Here is a 20898-nt window from a genome sequence, read left to right as displayed (position 1 = left end):
TTTTATTATGTGTATTTTACATGAATATATGCAAAACATAATAGTGTACTAAATAAAATAATAGAACATTTGAAATATTTTAAATATAAGTAAGTACATTTTTACTATAAGCTCTTTTTTAAAAAAAAGAACAACAGTGAACTAAGTATTGTTATTATCGGTTACATTGTAGACCCTTTAACCGTTTTCGATATATAATCTTTGATGGCATTGAGATTTTGTTTTGGCAGTTTCCAGTCCCTGCTTGATAACCCTAGTGAAATGCTCTCGAAGGTTGTTCTGTTGGTGATGTTTTTTGCCCACAAAAGTTGCTTTGTTGGTGATTTTGTTTTTGATGGTAAATAGGCTTGGTTGTTGATTAGACCCTGTGGGAAATCCCCTGCCTATATAGCACTAGGAATGTAACATACAGTTCCGCTATGACAGGCATAGTGAAAAGATGTGTGTTCTGGTGGTAGAGCAGTTTTTATGATAATGATTAGATAGCCTGATTTGGTCACGTGGTATTTGTTATGTGTCCTCATGAAAGACATGAACCATTTCTAACATTCCTCTAATAGCCCACTAGGGGAGATATCAAGCATACAAATGTTAGTATTACAACAAAATGTCTGCTCATAAAAATCTGTGTCATAACAGCACAGAAATATGTAGAAAATACAGTCTTCTTTATTCTCAGATATTTGCATATATGTTATCTTATATATAAGAGATTTTACTGAGAAGTTAAAAGTGTTCAACTGAATGACTCCAGTGTTATACAGCCTATATGCAGACAGAGCATCCCTCTGCTCTGACGCATGGAAGGAGGAGGAGGAGGAGGAGGGAGAGGGGGAGAGAGACAGAGGGAGGAGGAGGAGGAGGGAGAAGGGGAGAGAGACAGAGGGAGGAGGAGGAGGAGGAGGGAGAGGGGGAGAGAGACAGAGGGAGGAGGAGGAGGGGCGCCAGTGTCTCCTTTGTGTGTGAGTAAGAGGGCGCGCGCACGTGTGTGTTTGTGCGTGTGTGTGTGTGTCTGCGTGCGCATGACCGCATGCGCATGTGTGTGGCCCTGGTGTGTGGTTTGTGTGTAAGCAATCCAGGGAGGAGCCAGAACACAGCATTAGAGAAAAAAAGGATGGCGGAGCTGAAATCTCGCAGCCGGGAGAGCGTGAACAAGGTGACGGAGGAAAAGATGGAGGGTAGGTGCAGTCTAATTCCCTCTTTCAGTCACAGGTGCATCTCAGCTGCTTCGGCGCGTGCCTCTTGTGTAGCTCTGGCTGCTCGGGGGCAGTGAGAGGCATGGAGCCACATGCTCCTTTGGCTCAGGCAGAAAGGAATTAAGCTCAGTGAGGCTCTATTCAAGTGGCTTTGCTTGAAGTTGTAGTAGCAACGTTGCCTGAGCACATGCTGAGAGGTGCCGGCGACTGAAAATGCATCAAAGGCACGAAAGCTGCCCAATATTCTGCTCAATTTAGCAATATATGTCAAATAAGTTGAAATTGTGAAAAGATAATAAAATGTCCAAGCCGTAGATAAACCATATATTATGAGCACAGATTGGGTGAGCTGATCAGGTTCGAGACTGGCTCATGTACTGTAGTCAAAGGATGATATATCTTGTGTAAAAATATTTAATAAACAAGTATGTGTGTAAATCACTGAGTACACAATATTTATGAATTAATTTACATGCTGATGGTAAACTGCAGGACCAGAAAGTATATTTATGTCCATTACTCAGCTTGTAACTGGGAGGATAGTATGAAGTGGAGACATTGAGTGAGATGAGGATCTTATCATAACGGGAAGAGAATTTACTTGTGATTGTCCATATTTGAATAAGAAATATCACAAAGTAAGTACAATCTCTACAAGGAGTCATTTTACAACTGTAGCCTATATTTGGTCAGACAGTTAATAAGATATTTCAACATATAAGCAACAGGGAGCTGAAAAGTGGCTGTTTTTTGTTACTATTTCATTGTTAGCGATAGAATACAATGAAATATATACATTATGCTTTGTAGTAGTGTATTGATGTTAATGATGAGGAAAAATGACATCCTGCAACAGTTTCTATCTCAATATTGTCATGTATAAAATTCAGATAAAGAACAAATGCATATAGAATGTACATATTTTTCATGCATGTTGCATCATTATTGTTTATCTAAAAGCTTTTCTGTATTTTGAGCATCACAAATACATAGCACCCTCTTAAAACTGTGTGTACTAATATGTATGTTCTCATCAGGAGTACTTTAAAGGCTTGGACACTTCCTTAACGGTCAATTATGAAGGTATTTTTGTTGCTACATCAGACCAATTGATAATCTGACTTCTTTGGGTACCAAAGGCCCGGCAGACGAGGGCAGTGTGGTGGAGGAACAGCCCATGGCAGAGTCTCCCAAGGAGGACGCCCCCAAAAGCAAGATAGAGCTGAAGAGGAGCATCACGCTCTTCAATGGCGTGGGAATGATCATCGGCACCATCATCGGGTCGGGCATCTTCGTGTCGCCCACAGGCGTGGTGAAGGAGGTGGGCTCGGTGGGCCTGTCGCTGATCGTCTGGGCCGTGTGCGGCATAGTGTCCACCATGGGTGCCCTGTGCTACGCCGAGCTGGGCACTACCATCACCAAGTCGGGCGGCGACTACACCTACATCCTGGTGGTGTATGGCGAGCTGGCGGCGTTCCTCAAACTGTGGGTGGAGATGCTGATCATCCGGCCGTCCTCCCAATACGTTGTCTCCCTGGTGTTCGCCACGTACCTGCTCAAGCCGTTCTTCCCAGTCTGCCCTGTTCCGGAGGCTCCTGCCAAGCTCATTGCTTGCCTCTGTCTAAGTGAGTATCCTTAGGGACATCTCGGTGAACACCCTTTGGCACATCTTTTCAACGAATGTCCTCAGAGATACATGCTCATGTCGGAGTGAGTGTGTCTTTCAGGGCCTCTGAGTCTCCTGTATTCTTTGGGGTGATCCTAAGACAGACTGAGTGAGTGGATAAGGGCTAGAGCTCTCATGACGGTATCTGAGGCTGCAGAGAGCTGTCAGACTTGCAGCGTCGGGGGGGGGGGGGGGGGGGGGTTTGGTTAGGTCTAAGTGCCCAATGGGTCCTGATCCCACTCACATCCTGCCACGCTAAAAACATGCCATGTCAGCCAAGGTTTCAAAATCAGCACCGTGTAGATGTTTCCATCCCATCAGCAATCAGGTCAGAGATACTTGACCAAGAAGACACCTAGAGAGAGCTTCCAGAATCTCTCATCCTTAATCGTCACAAGGATCAGTTTGAAACGTTCCAGAAAGCACACACATACTCACCCACATATTGATGAAGAGTGAGGACTTCTGAATAATGAATCATACTAGTCTGAAAGTGAATTGTTCTGATTTGTGCAGTTTTTTCCGCAAAACTGACTGCCATCCACTTCAGAAAGAATCATAAATATCATAGTACCTGTTAAGTAGATGATAAGATGTTCAAAACTGCTCAAGGAGAGGACTGCCAAATGCTGACATTTAAAATAATTAAATACGTATAATTTGAAAATGCCAACCTGACGAGTCCCTCCCTTTGTAAATGCACCATGCTGTAGATATGTATTTGAATGCTTTTAAACCCATTTGGATTCTCATCTGATGATGACTAAACTCTCTGTCTCTGCAGCTTCGCTGACCTTTGTGAATTGCATCAGTGTCAGAGCGGCAACCAAAGTCCAGGATGTCTTCACAGCATCGAAGCTCCTCGCGCTTATAATCATCATTTTCTTTGGCTTTGTTCAGATTGCAACAGGTACTCTTCTTTAAGCTCATCTCTTTGACATAATCTACCTCATATCAACTAGATGTATTAGAATTTGAATTTGCTTCTGTCTTGGCGGGCAGACAGTTGGTGTTGTTGTTGTGTTGAGTAATAAGGACACCTCAGATCTGCTCTGTGAAAACAAAAGAGATTCCTGTGCTCTAACCCTTGCCAGATAGTTGTCATAGAAACTGTGGGCAACGGGAAATGAGTTTCCCACCAATATCACAATGGCATGATGAATTCTCAAAGGGAAACAATGGTGCCATATGACGTAATTCCTGGCCATGACACTGTCTTTCCTAAATATGAAATACCAAAAGCTACGTGATCTGTTGCCAACTATCTGGTGTTGCACAAGATGATGCATATATAATATGGGTCTTTTTTGTCAAAACAGGTGATGTCTCTTACCTGTCTCCAAAGCTGGCGTTTGAGGGGAGCAAAATGGGAGTAGACAACATAGTGCTGGCCCTGTACAGTGGCTTGTTTGCCTACGGTGGATGGTAAGGTGGGACAGAGGGGAAGAGGCACTGAGGGGCTATTGGCTGGCCTCACATTAGCAGAATGAACGATCCAACTGATAAGCTACATGGCTCACACAATCATTCTGAATGGTTTCATGTACATTGTGCAAGATCACATGGTCACATTAACTGCATGTGCAAGTGGATTTTAATTTTTATGTTTTATGTCTGCAGGAATTATCTGAACTATGTCACAGAGGAAATGATCAATCCAGAGAGGTAAATATCTTAAGAAAGACACGCTGAGAATTACAAATGTGTGTAGGACGTCCGTTTGACTCTTAACATCTGGTGTCTCCTACAGGAACCTACCGCTGTCAATCATCATCAGCATGCCCATCGTAACTGTGGTGTACGTGCTGACCAATATGGCGTACCTCACCACCATCCCTCCACAAGTCATGGTGGAGTCTGAAGCGGTTGCTGTGGTAGGTTTGACTCACGGGGGGAATTGTTTGGGGTAAAGCTGGATTAATAAATATACAAATATCTATTTTGACACGTAAAATGTATTTATTTTAAGATATATGGTGTATACGTATTTAGATTATGCTAGGTGATGTTGATGAACCTTTGGCCTGTGTCTGGAGATAGTAACTGAATTCCGAGCCTTTTCAACATTTTACAGTCTTTCGGGGAGTACCATCTGGGTGTGATGTCCTGGATCATCCCAGTCTTTGTGGGGCTGTCCTGTTTTGGTGCAGTGAATGGCAGTTTGTTCACATCAGCCAGGTAAGCCCACTCACTCCAAGACATCTACCCTGCATAATAGACCTACAGTACAGTTAACTTAGTGAGTTTCCCACACTTTGGGATGGTTAACATACTGTAGTTAATTGAGGCTTTACTGTAGCCATACAAACTTAGCCATAGTCAGCCAAACCAACTGTTATATTTTGCTAGCAATATCACCATACAAGTGAGATGAGGTGCTAGTGCCATGGAGCGTTTCAGTCAAGACAGCCTTGTTCACCCATCAGAGCGTGAGTTCTTTTAGAAGCAGTTATTAATAAACTGGGATAAAATTAGACAATGCTGTGTTATCAGGCTGTTTTATGCGGGTGCTCGTGAGGGACAGCTGCCTGCTGCACTTGGATTGGTTCACACCGACCTCTTCACCCCAGTGCCCTCCCTCATCTTCACAGTAAGTCCCTGCTGTGAGATGGCCACTCTGCCTCTCAGTCTCGCCATTTTACTAACAAAAGGAATCCCATCGCTGTCACAGGGACCTCCTGCCACACCTCACTTGTGTCTCTCTCTCTCTCTCTCTCTCTCTCTTCCCACCCTCTCTCTCTCTCTCTCTCTCTCTCTCTCTCTCTCTTTCCCTCCACCTCAGTGCTGCCTGTCCATGTTCTATGCACTGTCTAAGGACATCTTCTCCGTCATCAACCTCTTCAGTTTCTTCACGTGGCTGTGTGTCGGCATGGCCATCGCTGGGATGCTGTGGCTACGCTGGACCAAACCTGACCTCCGCAGGCCTATCAAGGTCAGTCACCGCACTTCTCAAACGAACCTTAACGCTAACTCTACCTGGGCATTCCCACCTGTTCTAGGCTACCTAATTGCACTTGGAGGTGGAGCGTCTTCCTAATCAGGCATGCTAACCTTGCCTCTGTTGGACTCCACGCCACTGAGCAGGTGATGCCTGGCTCAGCAGTAGCTGTTGAGGGCCTCGGCAGAGTCAGCCTAATCTCCTTCTGCTCCATAACACTCCAACTGTGGGGATTGGGGAGTTGGGGAGTTGGGGCGTGTGGGGGATGGGGGGCTGTTGCATTATCCCCCCTCTTCTCAAGATGGGCTATATGGTATATGGCCCACCCTCTCTACCACCCCGCCAAACAAACACCCACAGCTTAGCTCCTGAAGCTGCTCATATTGGTTTAAAGAATGCTAAACAATGGTGGTTGCTATTTATAGATTGATATGAGTTGATATGAGTGTGTCTGCTGGTGATTTGCTTCTAACTCTGCTGATTGATTGTGTGATTGTGTCGGCTCAGATCCCACTGGTGATCCCCCTGGCATTTGTGATCGGCTGCGCCTTCATGGTGGTGGTGTCCTTCTGGGCAGCCCCCTTCGAGTGCTTGGTGGGCTCGGGCATCATCCTCTCCGGGATCCCCTTCTACCTGCTGGGCTACAAATGGGAGAAGCCTCGCACAGTGCAGAAGGTCCTCGGTGAGAATCTCAGATGATCTGATGATAGCAAAGAACTGAAAAAGTGTGATATTGGTTGCAAACAGGTGCCTGATTTAAGCAGTGGAAAATATATGTGATTGAAGAGACTACAAAGAAAGTTGAGCGTAATGGTTTGTAAATGTATGTTTGTCATAGTGTTTGTACTACATGCAAGAATGATGAGGTCTACGGGTATCTGCCTTCTCTGAAACTAAAGGCAACACATTCATCAAGAGCCTTTTAGGAGTGAGAAAACACAGCCAGTAGTGTATCAAACTATTTGAAAATGAAAACAGAAAGAAGTTGAGAGGAGGGGATTAATAAAATGGGTGATTGATTGATTGTCAGAGATGAGTAATGTGATGATGTGCTGGATTTTCCCACAGAAATCTTCACTCTTTTCTGCCAGAAGGTTTTCTTGGCAGTTCCAGAGGAGCGGGATACGAAAGAGTGATCCGATCAGGGCTCAGGACGTGGGCAATCGACAAGACTGCGTTCTTGCTATTGTGTTTCATATTTGTGTTGAAGTCAAAGAGAAGTGGCATTGTGTTTGTCTCTGTGGTTTCAGGTAAATCTGTTCATTTCTTTTGTCCTCCTCCTACTTTTCTCACGTAATGAAGACATCCAGTATTTCAGCCACACCACACCTCGATCAGTAGACACACGAGATAAACTCTGCTGTGGTTAGGAGTCTCTACGGTTTGTAATGTGTATCAGAACTCAGTGTGACTGATGCTCAGTAACGAGGTGCAGCCTAAATCGGTATTGCCCCTTTAACCCCCGAGCTGCACAAATTAACCCCACATTGGAGCCCAGTCACCCTGGTCCATTCAGGCCCAGTACCTGTAGAGATGTGATGTCTGCATGGAGCTAAACTAAAAATGTAGACACATTTGCATTCACAGCTGAATGCCAGCACAGCACTTCTCTGTAGACTAGTATGTCTCTAAGCATAAGTGTTTCTTGTGCACTAGAGACCATTTTTGGCTGGTAGGTTGAGCATTGAGTAGTGCCTGCTCAGGGCGTGCCTGGGTGGGATAACCCTTTACAAGGGGAGAGCCACAGAAACTCACAGGGTATTTTTGTTTTTATTCAATCAGATCAATGAATCTCCCTCAACCTCTTCTGTCTTCTTTCTCAATCATTCTAAACTGTGGGAGATTATCCACATTTCTGTGGAAATTAATGTACCTCATACATTTTACACAAGGAAAATGCTAAGGCAGTCAAGGTGCTTCATTTTTAATCCCATATTTAAGTTCTGTTGATACTGTGGCTGACCTCATACTAACTTGTGTTGCTTTGGTCTATTTCTCATTACTAACAGTTTAACATCTTTAGTTTGCCATTTTTAAGGCTTCATCTTTTCATTAGAAATGTCTGCATCAGCTTGTTAGTTTTGAGTGAAAAGACACCAATTACTTGAAGATCTAGAAGGTCTTCTTACTGAGATTACTTGGACACGTGTTTTTATTATGATTTTTTAAAACCTAAATTTAGCCTACATGTGACCTGACAACTGCAAACGCACAAACTGTACAATATTCAAAGGAGCACATATATTCAGGAGAGGACAGGGGCCTGCTATAGGGTTTATTCAACAGTGGCAGAGCTTCAGTCTCAGTTCAACCTCTTTACAGTTATGATATATCTGCACCTTCTCATAGGGGGCGCTGTCCCCTATGTTTACATGTTTGGGCAAAAGTGAACTCTGCTGCAGTAGCAGTACTTTGAGCTGGCCTCTTTTTCAAGAAAATCAGAGTAGTTATGAACACAGCAACAGAGGAAAGAGTACAAGCACAAAAATGGATATGGACTGAAAAGGGAAAACCTCTGTGTCTGTGTCTCAAGCAAGTTGTTCTTTTGTCCAAAATTGTAGTTTGTGTTGTTGTTGTTGTTGTTAATCTTTATGCTATCGTTGAGTAAGGTTTTCTTCATATGAATGACACTTTTTTCTTCATATGAATGACACATCTCTGTGGTTTTCTTATTATGTTGACAATTATTTTTTGTACCTCGTTGAAATATGAAGAAAACCTCCCAACAATAATATAAACAGGAGCAGGGGGCAGTGAAACACTTATCTTAAGTTGCTCTGTCGAACAGACCCATTGTGAAATTTGTGTGTCCATTTTCTACATTCAGATTATTTGCTCTTATATTTTTATGAGTCATTTTTAGATATTAGTTGTACGTTTACATTATGTGACCTTTTAGTCAAAAGCTGGACCCAGCGGCAGAGCCTATAGTTGAGTTGGCATCATCAGACTGCACTAGTAAAAGTACAAAGAGGTTGAGGATGCAATGCACAACATTGTACGGGAGAAGGACACGAGTCCAACCTGTGATTGTAATGTTTGTATTACTTGCTGACTGTTGCTGTATTGTAACGCAAGATTTAAAAAAACTCTCCTTCTTTCGACTTCTTTTAATCTGAATATCAGTCTTGATGACAGAAACTCGATTAAAATTTTACTGAGAAGCAAATAGTTGTCCAATCCCTTTTATTGTATTCAGTAGATTCTGTTCCATTAAGAACACATCACATGTAAGCAATGGTAAGGTACAGATGTTAATTGAGACTTTCAAGAAGTACAATGTATACATCCAGTTCTGTAATATCTATGAAATAACATTAAGCAACAAGATAACATAACTCCAAACACAAACACCTCAAATACCTCTTTAGCACAAACACATTTTGACAGCTGTGCTCTTCATCAATGTAAACATAATTCTGAATCAAATTCTCCTTGGAAACTGCCAAATGTAGGACTAGCAGAAGTCAATTTACAATTAATGACAGGACATATTCATTTTAGACTTTCCATGATCTTCCATGATCTAGAGCAATAAAAGTGCTCATGTGCAGGTATGAGGATGTGTCAAATGAAAGAATAAGAAAAGCTAAACATTTACTCACATATGCAAATGGCATTCCTAACAGGCCCTAGAACTTGTAAATGTATCTATACAAATGGCAGTTACTTAAATTAAGTGAATTGATGTGTTCTTAATGGAGTTTTGCATGTTTTGGTGAAGCTGTCCTCCTGATTTTGTAACAGTGGAGGACTGGTGAGGACTCTCTATACTGTTTGAGGTGGGGGAATGGTGAGGGATGATTGAACAGAGTGGTAAGACGACCTGCAGCTTCACCAAAACACACTAGCATCAATTGTGATGACAGCATGTCATTTTGGTCCCTTCTTCCTTTCCTTCGGCTTGTCTGCGTCTATGCGGACATGGTGATGTACTGATCCATTCCACCAAAATAGGACCTCTCCCACTCACTCATGAGGTCGAAGTGCAGCGGGCGGTCGCAGAAGTTGCAGGAAGCCATTGCTGGGCCATTCAGAGGCATGCCCACCTCCTGCCAAACCTCCAGCAGTTTCTCTGCCGACACACACATCAACACACAGGGGAGTCACATGACATACCCAATCTACACACACTTCAGTAGAATGCATACATGCATATTCATAGATAAACAACATAAATCATAAGACATTGTGATGACAGCGCATGTTGCAAACTATTGGTTTCTCAGCAAAAGCCTCAATGAAATGGTAACAAATAAATGTAAAGAGTCATATCATGTGGAGTTGATTTTTTTCCGTTTTGGCAAGTAGCCATGTAATAAGCAGGATAATGTATAGAGCGCAGGTCATTATCGGAAAATAACGTCGGGGTCCTGTTTGCACTGTCGAGACTTATTTTCCGATAATGACGACAATCTATACTTTATCTCTTAGACAGTATATTGTCTGGAGGCTTACGTGTGAAGAATTCCATCATCGCCGGCTCATGGAAGGGTGAGGGAGCCAGACGCAGCAGCTCCTGCCCACGGGCCACGGTGGGATAGTTGATGGCTTGGACATAGATGTTGTGACGCTCCAGCAGGATGTCACACACCTTGGAGTTCAGCTCTGCGTTGCCAACCTGAGGGGGAAACACAGCACTCTGAGTGATAGAGTGGGGGCAGCACAAAGGAACATGGAAGTCTGACCTCAGAGCAGATCTGTTCAGGGATCCCATTCAGATCAGGAAGCACACATTTTTAACCATACAGCGGAATTCTCTCCATTAGTTAATGGTCAAAAGACATATCTATAATCTTTATCATTCAGATAACAGTGTATGATGAATTTGCTTGATGAAATGCTCTGCCCAAACCACCTTTGATGAGGTATGCTACATTTGTCATCATGGAAGAAAAATGTTCCATTTTCGAAGCCAAACATGCATGTTGGACAATTGGACTGAATGGCTTTTATGTCTATGGACAATTGCCAAGAATGGTATTCAAAGTGTTTGTTTTTCTTGAACCTTAACAGCATGTCACATCAGTGGCAGAACCTCCAGTCACCACAGACAACATTTTCAAAGAATCCCTCTCAATCTCAAAACAAATCACACTCTGTAATCGTTAACAGAAGCAGTTAACTGAGACATGAGGACATCATGGTGCTTATTACACATCTCTTCATAATGCTGCAGAATACTCCATTTACGTTTGGAGGTCTGATATATTTCTGTATAACAGACCGTTGCTACTATTATTCCGCTGTCAAGGAAAATGGATTTTGTGCCTCTGATTCACGTCTTTCATATCTTTCATATGCCAGTCATTATTGGAAAATAAGTCCCGACAGGGTGAACAGGACCCTGACGTGCCAGCAGAAGGGTCTTGCTTCGTCCTGAAGGGACTTATTATTCCTTGACAGTGGAATAATGATCGCCGTTCCATACAGTGTATATTATCCCTTACATATTGATGGTGTGACAGATTCCAGTTTCAGTTCTAATTGGCAACAGGGGCACCTCAACAAAAACTCTGGCCACCCCTGGCTATGTGTCCGATGGAGGCAAAATGTGTCCAAATTCATACCCATTATTCTCTGTTGAACTGCTCACGGAGTACTTGTCACACATAAATTACACAGATATCACTTGAAAGAGCAGAACCTGAGCTCTCCAATGATATTAGCGGCTATGTGTCGTGAAAAACGGTTCGCGAAAAAATTAAAGTTGGATATACATGACATTTAATAATATTTCCATTGTTCACACAGCGCTTTGTCCATCTCCACACCCATTACTCTCGGTGATATATCTCATGAACACCTTGGTCAAAACATAGCAAACTATATATCGAAATAAACAGCAGACCTTACCAAACATGAGGATATGCATTAAGCATTCCTCTGTACAGTAAGCGAATCCCGAGTAATCTGGTTTTGAAATTGCAGCAAAATTCTACATGTTATCCAACTTTGAGCTGAAATTCTAATATATTGTAATAGCAGCCCAGAATAATGAACTTGCTTTCCAAAATAAAAAAATCAAAAGTTGGTCATGGCATGCACAGATCAACAGTGCTTTTGAATAGATGTTTCTACCAGCATGCTTCAGGTGACATGGATGCAGCACAAAGTATTTTTACCCAGTATAAAGGCTGACAGGCTAGACTGTCTTGTTAAAAACGATATAGCCTAGCATATGAAGAGCTCTTTTCCAAAACGCTATAAATCCATTTTTGTGAAACAAGTCATGTTATTTAATTGTGTTTTTCAGGTAATATCAATAAAAGTGCAGTTGTGTTGTTTTGATTGAGTAAATAACAATTACCCAATTACAGTTCCAAAAACTGCTACAGTTCCAATATCCTGAGCCATGTGGACTCATAGGTTCTGTCATGGTGGTGAGGCCTTACAGAGGTGCCTCTTACCCGTATGGGGATGATGTGGCTGGGGCAGTTGATGACAGGCAGGCCGACGTCCATCAGTAGCTGGCGCATGTGTTTGACATTGCGCTGGTGGGCTCGGCGCAGCAGCAGGCCCTCGGGGCTACTCAGCACCCGCACTGACTCCAGTGCCCCCGCCAGCACCATCGGTGGCAGCGAAGTGGTGAAGATGAAGCCGGCGGCGAACGAGCGAACTGTGTCCACTAGGGCGGCACTACTAGCTATGTAGCCTCCCACGCAACCAAACGCCTTCCCTGCATCAGAGGAAAAACAGAGTAAACAGTTAGCCTGTTAGCCTCTATAAAGGTGCAATGTTTCTTTTACTTTAAACATCAAAAAATGACGTAGAAATAACAGCAAAGAAACATTTTGACATGTATAAATACTCTGTGTTGTCCAGATATCTCCTTTAGCATGGAAACCAGCTAGCTAGCCAGGCTTTTGTAATACCACATTGTACCACAAATGGTCGCTGTATTAAATACAAATACAAGTAAATGGAACAGTGCTGTGTGGCTGCGTTCAAGACAACTTCAAGTCTACAGACAGCTCCTTTAAGGCTGGGCTACGCAGAGTGCTGTATGTTAACACTGACAAAGTGTTTGTTGAGTCATACATTACGGAGAAAGTAGGTGGAGTGGAGCTGTAGCCATTCAGATGAGCATGGGCTTACATGTACAGCTATTCCAGGAACTAGCATGGCTCTGGTGTGGCAAAGATCAGGCTTATCCATCCACCCCAGCATCAGCAGCTGTGTGGGGTTGAACTAATGTGTGACGTTTGCTGTGGAAGTAGTCGGGGGAACAAAGGACGAGATAAAGCAACCCTAGCTTAGCCTGGGGGCTCTGATAAGTGAGGCTTTTTCTTGTCAAAATCACTTTCACTGAGCTTGTATGAAGAAACCTGGGTGGGTGCTACACATTGGTGGAGGTTTTTGAGGTCCTCCTTCACTGAAAAGCAGTGTCTGTGCCTTGAAAAGCCTTATATAATGCAGTGTGTTTTTGTTGTAAGCTTGCATCTAACAAAATCACTTTAGAGGCCTTAGTCTGAGGCGTTAGCTTTTGTTGATTTGGTGTGTTCAGAGGTTAAATGTGGGATATTATTATGTTTGTACTAACCCAGTGTTCCAGAGACAATGTCGATCTTGTGCATGATACCGTCCCTCTCTCCGACCCCGGCCCCATGTGCCCCATACAGCCCCACTGCATGGACTTCATCCACAAACGTCAAGGCACCGTACTTATGGGCTACATCACACAGCTCCTCCAAAGGACAGATAGCACCTACACAAAAACAACACACAGACACATAACATTAGACAAGGTTTCAGATGCTTTATGCAAGAACGACCAGTGTTTAAAATGATCATTGCAGTCTAAAATCAAAACATTTCAGCGCATTAAGTAGGCTAATCTTGCAATCTAGCTGTGTGACTGGTAAATTGGCGGAAGTTGGCGCAGCAAGCCAAAACACAAACTCAAAACATAAAACAGTATTTGTAGGCTGCGAATGTAAGTTTGAATTGTGAATATCCTGGCTGTACCATTATTGTCAGTGAAGCCAGTATTTGAAAATAACATGTTTCTTATATCTCTTATGGCATATTATGGTAATTTTATGATTTATTACAATAAATATCTTACATATAGCACCTTTAAATATACCATTGAACATACATTAATTAATTCTTAGAGTCAAGGTTTATATATGTTCATGGTTATTGTTTTTATTCTATTTGTTACTGTTATTTTATTCAGTGTGTTACTAAGACAACTTAACAGTGTCTGCTAAGAACTGTAAACATAAACACAAGATTATGAATATACAATTCCTGTAAAATAACATGTCATTGTGTGTTAAAGTTGGCTTAGGCTAAATGAGAGATTCGGCATAGTTTAACTTTACTTTCAACTCAAAGACTTCCTGAGATTAAACTATCCCTTCCAGCCAATTTTTATCCATGCACACAGAATATCGGTTAAGTTTCATGTCAGTTAATAAGGTTATCATTGTCTACAGCATGTATAGGATAACTCTAGTGGAAGAACAACCTAGGGTCTGTTTTTGGATGATAATGATCATAGACTTTCTTTGGGGGTCAGAATTACATTTATCTGAGTAATTTTGAGTAAGCCCACAATCCACTGATTGATGTTGTTTTGGTCCCCAACAAAAGTTTTCAGTTTGTTGTCATCCAAAAATACTATCTAGGTTGGTATGTTAAAAGACTGTTCACATGAATATGGACTCACCATCCATAGAATGCACAGTCTCAAAGGCCACAATCTTGGGGGTCTTAGGGTCTGATTTGCTCAGCAGTTCCTCCAGATGGCGGGGGTCATTATGGCGGAAGATGAAGCGCTTGGCTCCGCTGTTCCTGATGCCCTGGATCATGGAGGCATGGTTCCCCATGTCTGAATAGATCTCACAACCTGTGTGATAGACACACAATTATTAATACTCAGCACAATAGGAAACATCTAATGTAACAAGCTAAATTAGAAGAGCTAATCCAATGCTGTATTTTCTAGTATCTAAACCTAACCGTAAGTCAGCGAAACCTTTCCAAATATCTTTGCCAGTCATTCAGAAAAGCTATTTCATCAACTTTTCTTACCAGGAAGCATTTTGGCAAGAGTGAAAAGAGTCGAGTCATTGGCCACGAAGCAGGAGGAGAACACAAGCGCGCCATCTTTCTGGTGGAGGCGAGCCAGCTCCTGCTCCAGCATCACGTGGTAGTTACTGGTGCCAGAGATGTTCCTAGTGCCTCCTGCGCCTGCGCCATGCTTCTGCAGAGCATCCCTGACAGAATGAATTAATATGAATGAATATATCTTGAAAGTGAATACCTTTATCGGTGCAGAGAGTTCAATAAAAGAAGAATGAAAAAAATAGTAATCTTAAAAAAACATTAAGGGCCTCTAAAATAAATAAACAATGATAAATAATAAACTGAAAATAAAAAAGTCACAGTACATTCATATTGCACATGTTATCATGGTGTTTAATGCAGTCGGTTTTGGAGTGGAACTGTTTATTTTTCTGTGACTTTTAAGACTGCATGGGCTAAATTTTGTTTAAGTTCTAGAAAAGTTTTCCTGGAAACACATACTGTATGGCCCCGACGACTCTTGGGTGGCGACTCATGCCCAGATAGTCATTGCTACACCACACAGACACCTGGTTCCCTTCCCGCCCAGTAACAGAGTAGTCATCCGCAAAGGGGAAGATATCAGCATGGCGGTTCACGGTTTTAAAGATGCGGTAGGTGTGATCACTCTTCTTCTCATGGATCCTCTTCTCAAAGAATGTATCATAGTCAAAGCTGGGGCCCTCTACCAAACATTCAGAAACCATGGTAAAATCTTTGTTTAAGACAACCACAATGTATATTTATATAAATACTATGTATATAATATAAATACAAGTAATAATTATGCTTTCAGTGCATGTCTTCCAGAACTTCTCAAACAAAAGTAAGGTCCAACATTTAACATTTAACATGTAATGGAGCCAATACCTACTGAGTTAATATTGAAGAAAGTTTGGGTAGATGTTCTTATAAATGGGAGGGATCGTGTGTATCTGTCTTTCATTAGGAAAGCTATCTGTGGTGCTGCACACGTCAACTCACCCATGTTATCTTTGAGGAGGTGGGAGGGAGCCAGCCCCAGAGGGGAGGTGACCTCCACACCGGCCTGAAGAGTGCCCACCAACTCTGTTCAGCACACACATACACAAAAAGAGAGAAAGAGAGAGCGAGACTGGTCAGTGTTGACATCATATTGTTGTGGTAATGGTCTCAAGAAAAAAATAACACATGACTGAGTCTCTCAGATTTCAGGGTGGACCCATGACCTATGACCTATGAAAACCAAAACACTATTTCTCTCCATTCACTTTCCCAGTGACATGCTGTTAAACTACACATGATGGAGACCATCTAGTCAATGGGAGTGACATTTACTAGGGTTTTCTACGTTTGAACATCATTTATACCCTGTTAAAATGCACCTGTAGTTAGTGTGTGTGTGTGTGTGTGTGTGTGTGTGTGTGTGTGTGTGTGTGTGTGTGTGTGTGTGTGATACCTGTGTTTTTCGAAGCGTTGCCAAAGACGTCCTCCTGCACCTCTTTACTGGCCTTGACCACGCTCAGCTGGGACGACACAAAGGGGCAGCCTTTGGCCACAGACTCAGCAACCTGGGTGGCAGCCTGGGACAGGTGCCGCTTTTGGGCCATTAGGACTGGAGACTGAGCTAAATAACACATACGCACACTTCATACCCTACTACATACACAAGCACATACAGTTACAGTATACATTTAATGTTGTCTTTCATTGTTTTGTTACTGTGCTGTTGTGGTGTCATTTCTGTCTATGGTCAATGTATGTTCTGTATGCATTGCTGTTGTATGTGCTCCTCTGTAAATTTCACATGTATAATGCACTTGGGATATCATGCCAATTGCCAAGAATACAACGTGATTGTATGCTGCAGCTTTCCATGCTAGACCCGTAATAGGTGTTCCACTGCAGTCGGTGAGAGCATTTGGAGACACTGTATCCAACCCACTTAGACTTATTACACTTTCTTGGCACGTCCTCAGGTGAATTCAGTGATCAGTATATAAAGTTAGACAAGTACCTTTCTCAGGTGATCTGAGTGAGGTGGGCAGGACAGTCGTGGTGCTAATATGACGCGTGATGATGGGGCATCGGTCGGCCAGGGAGAAAAGAGCTGTGCCCGCACTACGCATGAAGGGCCGCGAGGCCGTTTTCAGGAAGGGACAGTGATGCAGAAACGCAGACATGATTTCTGTGCCCGTCTGCAAAACAGATGATGTTACAAAATTATGTAATACATTTTAGATTGATTGAATTTAGAGTTAGTTTGTTAGTTAGTACAGTTGGCTGTCTTTTTATGCCAGTACACAAGGTGGTGGTTGTCTTGTGGTTGCTGATCTGGGCTTCCTCATGGGTCACTGAAAGGTTGTGAATTTGCTACCATTGTGCCCCTGAGCAAGGCACTTAACAAAACAAAAATATTTCAACTTGTTTAGACCATCTCTAGAATGTAAGTTATATGTGCGGCTATATTCCCCGGGTCCTATGTTCCCCGCTAGGGGTTAGGGTTAGGTTTTTTTTTTGTTTTTTTTTGTTTAATGTTCCTATGTTCCCCGGTCCCATACAAAGCGGGGAACATAGGTACACTCCCATATGCACAAACTAATACTAGCTAATAATCACCTGTCTGGGGTGCGTTTCCCAAAACCAGTTGCTAACCTGTTGGCTGCCAATTGGAAATTTTATTGCAACCAACAAAGTAGTTAACTTAGTTAGCAACTATGGTTTTGGGAAACATGCCCCTGTTCAGTAGCCCTAAATCTCAGCTACTGGTTGTGGTTAACTAGCCTACCTGTCACATTTAACTGTAGGTATTTGCTGCACTAAACTTTACTCAAATACAACGTTAACTAACCCAATTAGTATTCCTTGATGTAAACAGGACATCAACAGGTAGCTGCAAACTCTTAAAAGTAAACAAATGACAGTAATAGGCTACAAAATATGATCTGAATGAGTTATCCAGACAATATATAGATGTAAGAAATATAAGTAGCAAGTGGTTAAAAAGTGATAAAAGAACTAAGAACATTCAGCTGGTGGGCCTAAACATACAATGTGTGTTTAGTAGGGTCCGACTTTGACCTGAGTTCGTCTTGTGGACCAAAATTCCGAATGATTCCGATAGCCCTGTATTGCCACATGGGCGCGCCACTGTAGTGGGCGTGCCTGATAGCGCTTATCTTGTGCACGCAGCTGGCGCTGTCCATGCTCTGTAGTTCTGAAGTTGTGAATGCACGTCACACTATAGGAGGTCCGCGATTAACAACGATTTGATGGTAAATTCAGTAAAAATGCAGGCGAAAGTTCGAGAAAATTCGTGAAGTAATAGTAGGCCTAATTGTTCAATAATAATGCAAAACTTTTCTTACACCACTTTAAACAGCATAATTCGTAATGGGTGTTGATAACTGTTCTCTACGATACATTTTACGTTACAGTCTAATTATTTAATAATGCACACACAAAAAAAAAAACCATTTATGTATTCCATCATTACTTCAACTGTCACTGATGCTAGGTCTACTGTTGACTCCAATTCCCCCCAATGCCTGAATGTGCAGTGCAATGTGTCTCATTATTTTGCGGTCGAGAGATATCTCGACCTGCGGTTTGTTTTTGTGATTAGGGGTAATCTTCAGGTCGAACGATTGTAACCAAAAGCGCCCATCTATCAGCCGATTTGTCTGCTCAACACATTTAATGTATTATCTCTGTACAATCACACATTTATGGGCAAGTTTGAATGCAGCAATTATTTCCCATTTCCATAATTCAAAGTAGCCTACAAACTCGAAATCAAACTCAAAATCGAAACAATTTTAACTGATAGCGTACAATTACTAGCCTACGGGCAAATTAAAGGTCTAAATCTAAAAATCTAAATAATCGATCAAAATAATTAATAACAAGCAAATCTCACCTGTTGACCTACACTGAGGACGAACTTCGAACAGCTATCGGATAGTGACACTGCTGACAGAAATGCTACCGAGATGTGACGTTTTACAACGAACTCATTGGCCAAGTTAACATCTGCCGTTCCCTCCCTCTGTAGTTAGTCAGGGAGATGTGGTGTGAGTGTGTGCGCCATATTAATACTTCTAAGGTAATTCTTTGTATGTAAGGTACATATTTTAATAAGCACAAATAAGAAACTGAAATAGGCCTAAGCATAGACTTGTGTCTGTACTTATAATCTGTATTTATAATTTCACATAACTCAAACTGTTATCTTAACAGTTTCTCTTAATTTAGGCCTACTGTAGGCTACTACTGGTTCATGCCCTGAAGAAGGCCCAAGCTGCTACGCGTGGGCATTTTTAGGTCCTTTTTGGACATGTCCAATTTGTATTAAATACATTTTTATCTTGCCTTGGTCGGATAGATTTTTTTCTCTTTTTCTCATATGAAACTACTAACCTTGGACCAAAGAGCACCCAACGACAAAACATACGAAAGAACAAAGAGGACTGAGCACGCCACTGACTCCAAATAGGCTATATAAAAACGGTTTTATTTACTATTGTTGATTGATTTCATCATAATCATATCAAACATTATGAGACTGGAGGAACATAAAACTGAGGATTTGTATTTGGTTTTTTACCCTATATTCCTCAATTCATCATCTGAATTGCTATTATTTGTATGTTTGTATGTTAGATTGGCATGGCCATTTTTAAATACCCAGGTCACTGTATAAAAATGTATGGTGCACATTACAGGCCAAACAGGCACCTGTGTCTTGACATTACAGATCGTCTTTTGTTCAACAGACTGAGCTCCCCATGATTTTCACCTCTCTTCATCTTCTCCAAGCTTTTAAGCAGAAAGAGCATGTTTCACCGGTCACAGTGCCAACAAGCTCAGGCAGACCTGTGGGCCAAAGAGTTGAGACGGAGTGTGCTGACCCAGCCTGAAACGTTGGCCTCTAAACTCTTACAGCAGATTTACTGACCTGTGATTGAACACACATAGAAATTGGGTGGAACTAAGATATTTTAACACACTAATATGTACCTCTAAGGGTTTTGCAAAATAGATCAACTGAAAAGAAAGCATACTATCAATGTGGCATCCATAGGGTTCTATGCATAAATAATATGGTTATAATGCTGAAAGTGTGATAAAATGATTTTGCGGATATGGTGGTCTAAATCCGGTTGAACAGGGGAGTCACAAGAACAACAGTAATCCTGCAATCTACATACCAGGAATTCCACATTTATCCACAGCGTGTGACTTGTGAAATTCACACAAATCTAAATTAAACTGACACACAAAATAATTTTTACTGCAACTGCACCCCCCCCTCCCCCCAATTTAATTCAGTGTTGCTTTATAAGACTGTAGGTATATTGTTTACATATTGCATTCACAATTCATATACACACAAACTAAAGGCTCTGTGTGTGTATTTTGTTATAATGATCTCATAGATGTTTTATGCCTCATATGTCCTAAACTGAGAATATTATATTTTAGTCACATAGTGTAAATGACTGGCAGCAGTCTGTTATCACGTTTGTAGTGTTTTGAAGGGGACATTTGTTGAAGGGTGTTTGTAGGGTTTAAGAAGTTAGTTGAAAGGTTGTGCTCAGTGTTTTTTGTGAGAGATTTAAGTGGCTCAATGTACAGTAGGACCACATGATAGTTCTCATGCAGAACTGTAAGTCAAGTCCATCCGCTCACCACACAGGATTTACACATGCACACACCACACCACACCACACCAAACCATTTATACAGTCTATGCAAACTACATGTATACAAAATGAATGGATTCCACTCACAGACCTTTCCATTCAATTACAAAAAAACTGAGTCCCATCCTGTCAGCTCTGTCATCGTCCTGTCCCTCTGCGTGTCTATCTGTCTGTATGTCTGTCTGTTTGTTTGTCTGTCTATCTGTCTGTCTATCTGTCTCACTTGTCTATGTTACCTTATTGCGTTTCATGTGTTTTTATGTTTCAATTCACGTGGTGAGGTAGGACAATTGTATTTCCACTTTGAAAAATATGTTACTTAAATAAAAATAAAGTTGT

The 20898-nt window shown here is 41.9% G+C and overlaps 2 protein-coding genes across 2 annotated transcripts; one reads left to right on the top strand and one right to left on the bottom strand.

Moving 5' to 3' along the window:
• Positions 1 to 1026: 1026 nt before the first annotated feature.
• LOC121713232 (large neutral amino acids transporter small subunit 1-like) lies at positions 1027 to 8205 on the top strand. The gene is made up of 11 exons (XM_042097723.1): positions 1027 to 1178; positions 2336 to 2821; positions 3647 to 3772; positions 4182 to 4287; positions 4483 to 4527; positions 4613 to 4736; positions 4937 to 5040; positions 5356 to 5452; positions 5645 to 5794; positions 6308 to 6482; positions 6869 to 8205. The coding sequence occupies exons 1-11, from the start codon at positions 1031 to 1033 to the stop codon at positions 6934 to 6936; spliced, it is 1629 nt and encodes a 542-aa protein (XP_041953657.1). The 5' UTR covers positions 1027 to 1030; the 3' UTR covers positions 6937 to 8205.
• A 764-nt stretch (positions 8206 to 8969) lies between these two features.
• alas2 (aminolevulinate, delta-, synthase 2) lies at positions 8970 to 18915 on the bottom strand. Its single transcript, XM_042097722.1, has 11 exons — positions 18774 to 18915; positions 16872 to 17052; positions 16314 to 16481; positions 15860 to 15943; positions 15338 to 15560; positions 14843 to 15027; positions 14478 to 14657; positions 13344 to 13508; positions 12211 to 12479; positions 10259 to 10421; positions 8970 to 9875 (listed from the first exon to the last, which is right to left on the bottom strand). The coding sequence occupies exons 2-11, from the start codon at positions 17035 to 17037 to the stop codon at positions 9715 to 9717; spliced, it is 1764 nt and encodes a 587-aa protein (XP_041953656.1). The 5' UTR covers positions 17038 to 17052; positions 18774 to 18915; the 3' UTR covers positions 8970 to 9714.
• Positions 18916 to 20898: the final 1983 nt, after the last annotated feature.

The sequence above is a fragment of the Alosa sapidissima genome, chromosome 7 (assembly GCF_018492685.1).
Source record: "Alosa sapidissima isolate fAloSap1 chromosome 7, fAloSap1.pri, whole genome shotgun sequence".
Classification (NCBI taxonomy): domain Eukaryota; kingdom Metazoa; phylum Chordata; class Actinopteri; order Clupeiformes; family Clupeidae; genus Alosa; species Alosa sapidissima.
This window is presented reverse-complemented; position numbering and strand designations above follow the sequence as displayed.

Coding starts and splice junctions, on each gene's coding strand:
- alas2 (XM_042097722.1), bottom strand. CDS start 17,037: ATGTCTGCGTTTCTGCATCACTGTCCCTTCCTGAAAACGGCCTCGCGG. Junction 15,028..15,337: donor AGAGTCGTCGGGGCCATACA/GTATGTGTTTCC, acceptor TCATTCTGTCAG/GGATGCTCTGCAGAAGCATG. Junction 13,509..14,477: donor GACTGTGCATTCTATGGATG/GTGAGTCCATAT, acceptor GTTTTTGTGTAG/GTGCTATCTGTCCTTTGGAG.
- LOC121713232 (XM_042097723.1), top strand. CDS start 1,031: ATGCGCATGTGTGTGGCCCTGGTGTGTGGTTTGTGTGTAAGCAATCCA. Junction 4,737..4,936: donor AGTCTGAAGCGGTTGCTGTG/GTAGGTTTGACT, acceptor AACATTTTACAG/TCTTTCGGGGAGTACCATCT. Junction 6,483..6,868: donor CACAGTGCAGAAGGTCCTCG/GTGAGAATCTCA, acceptor ATTTTCCCACAG/AAATCTTCACTCTTTTCTGC.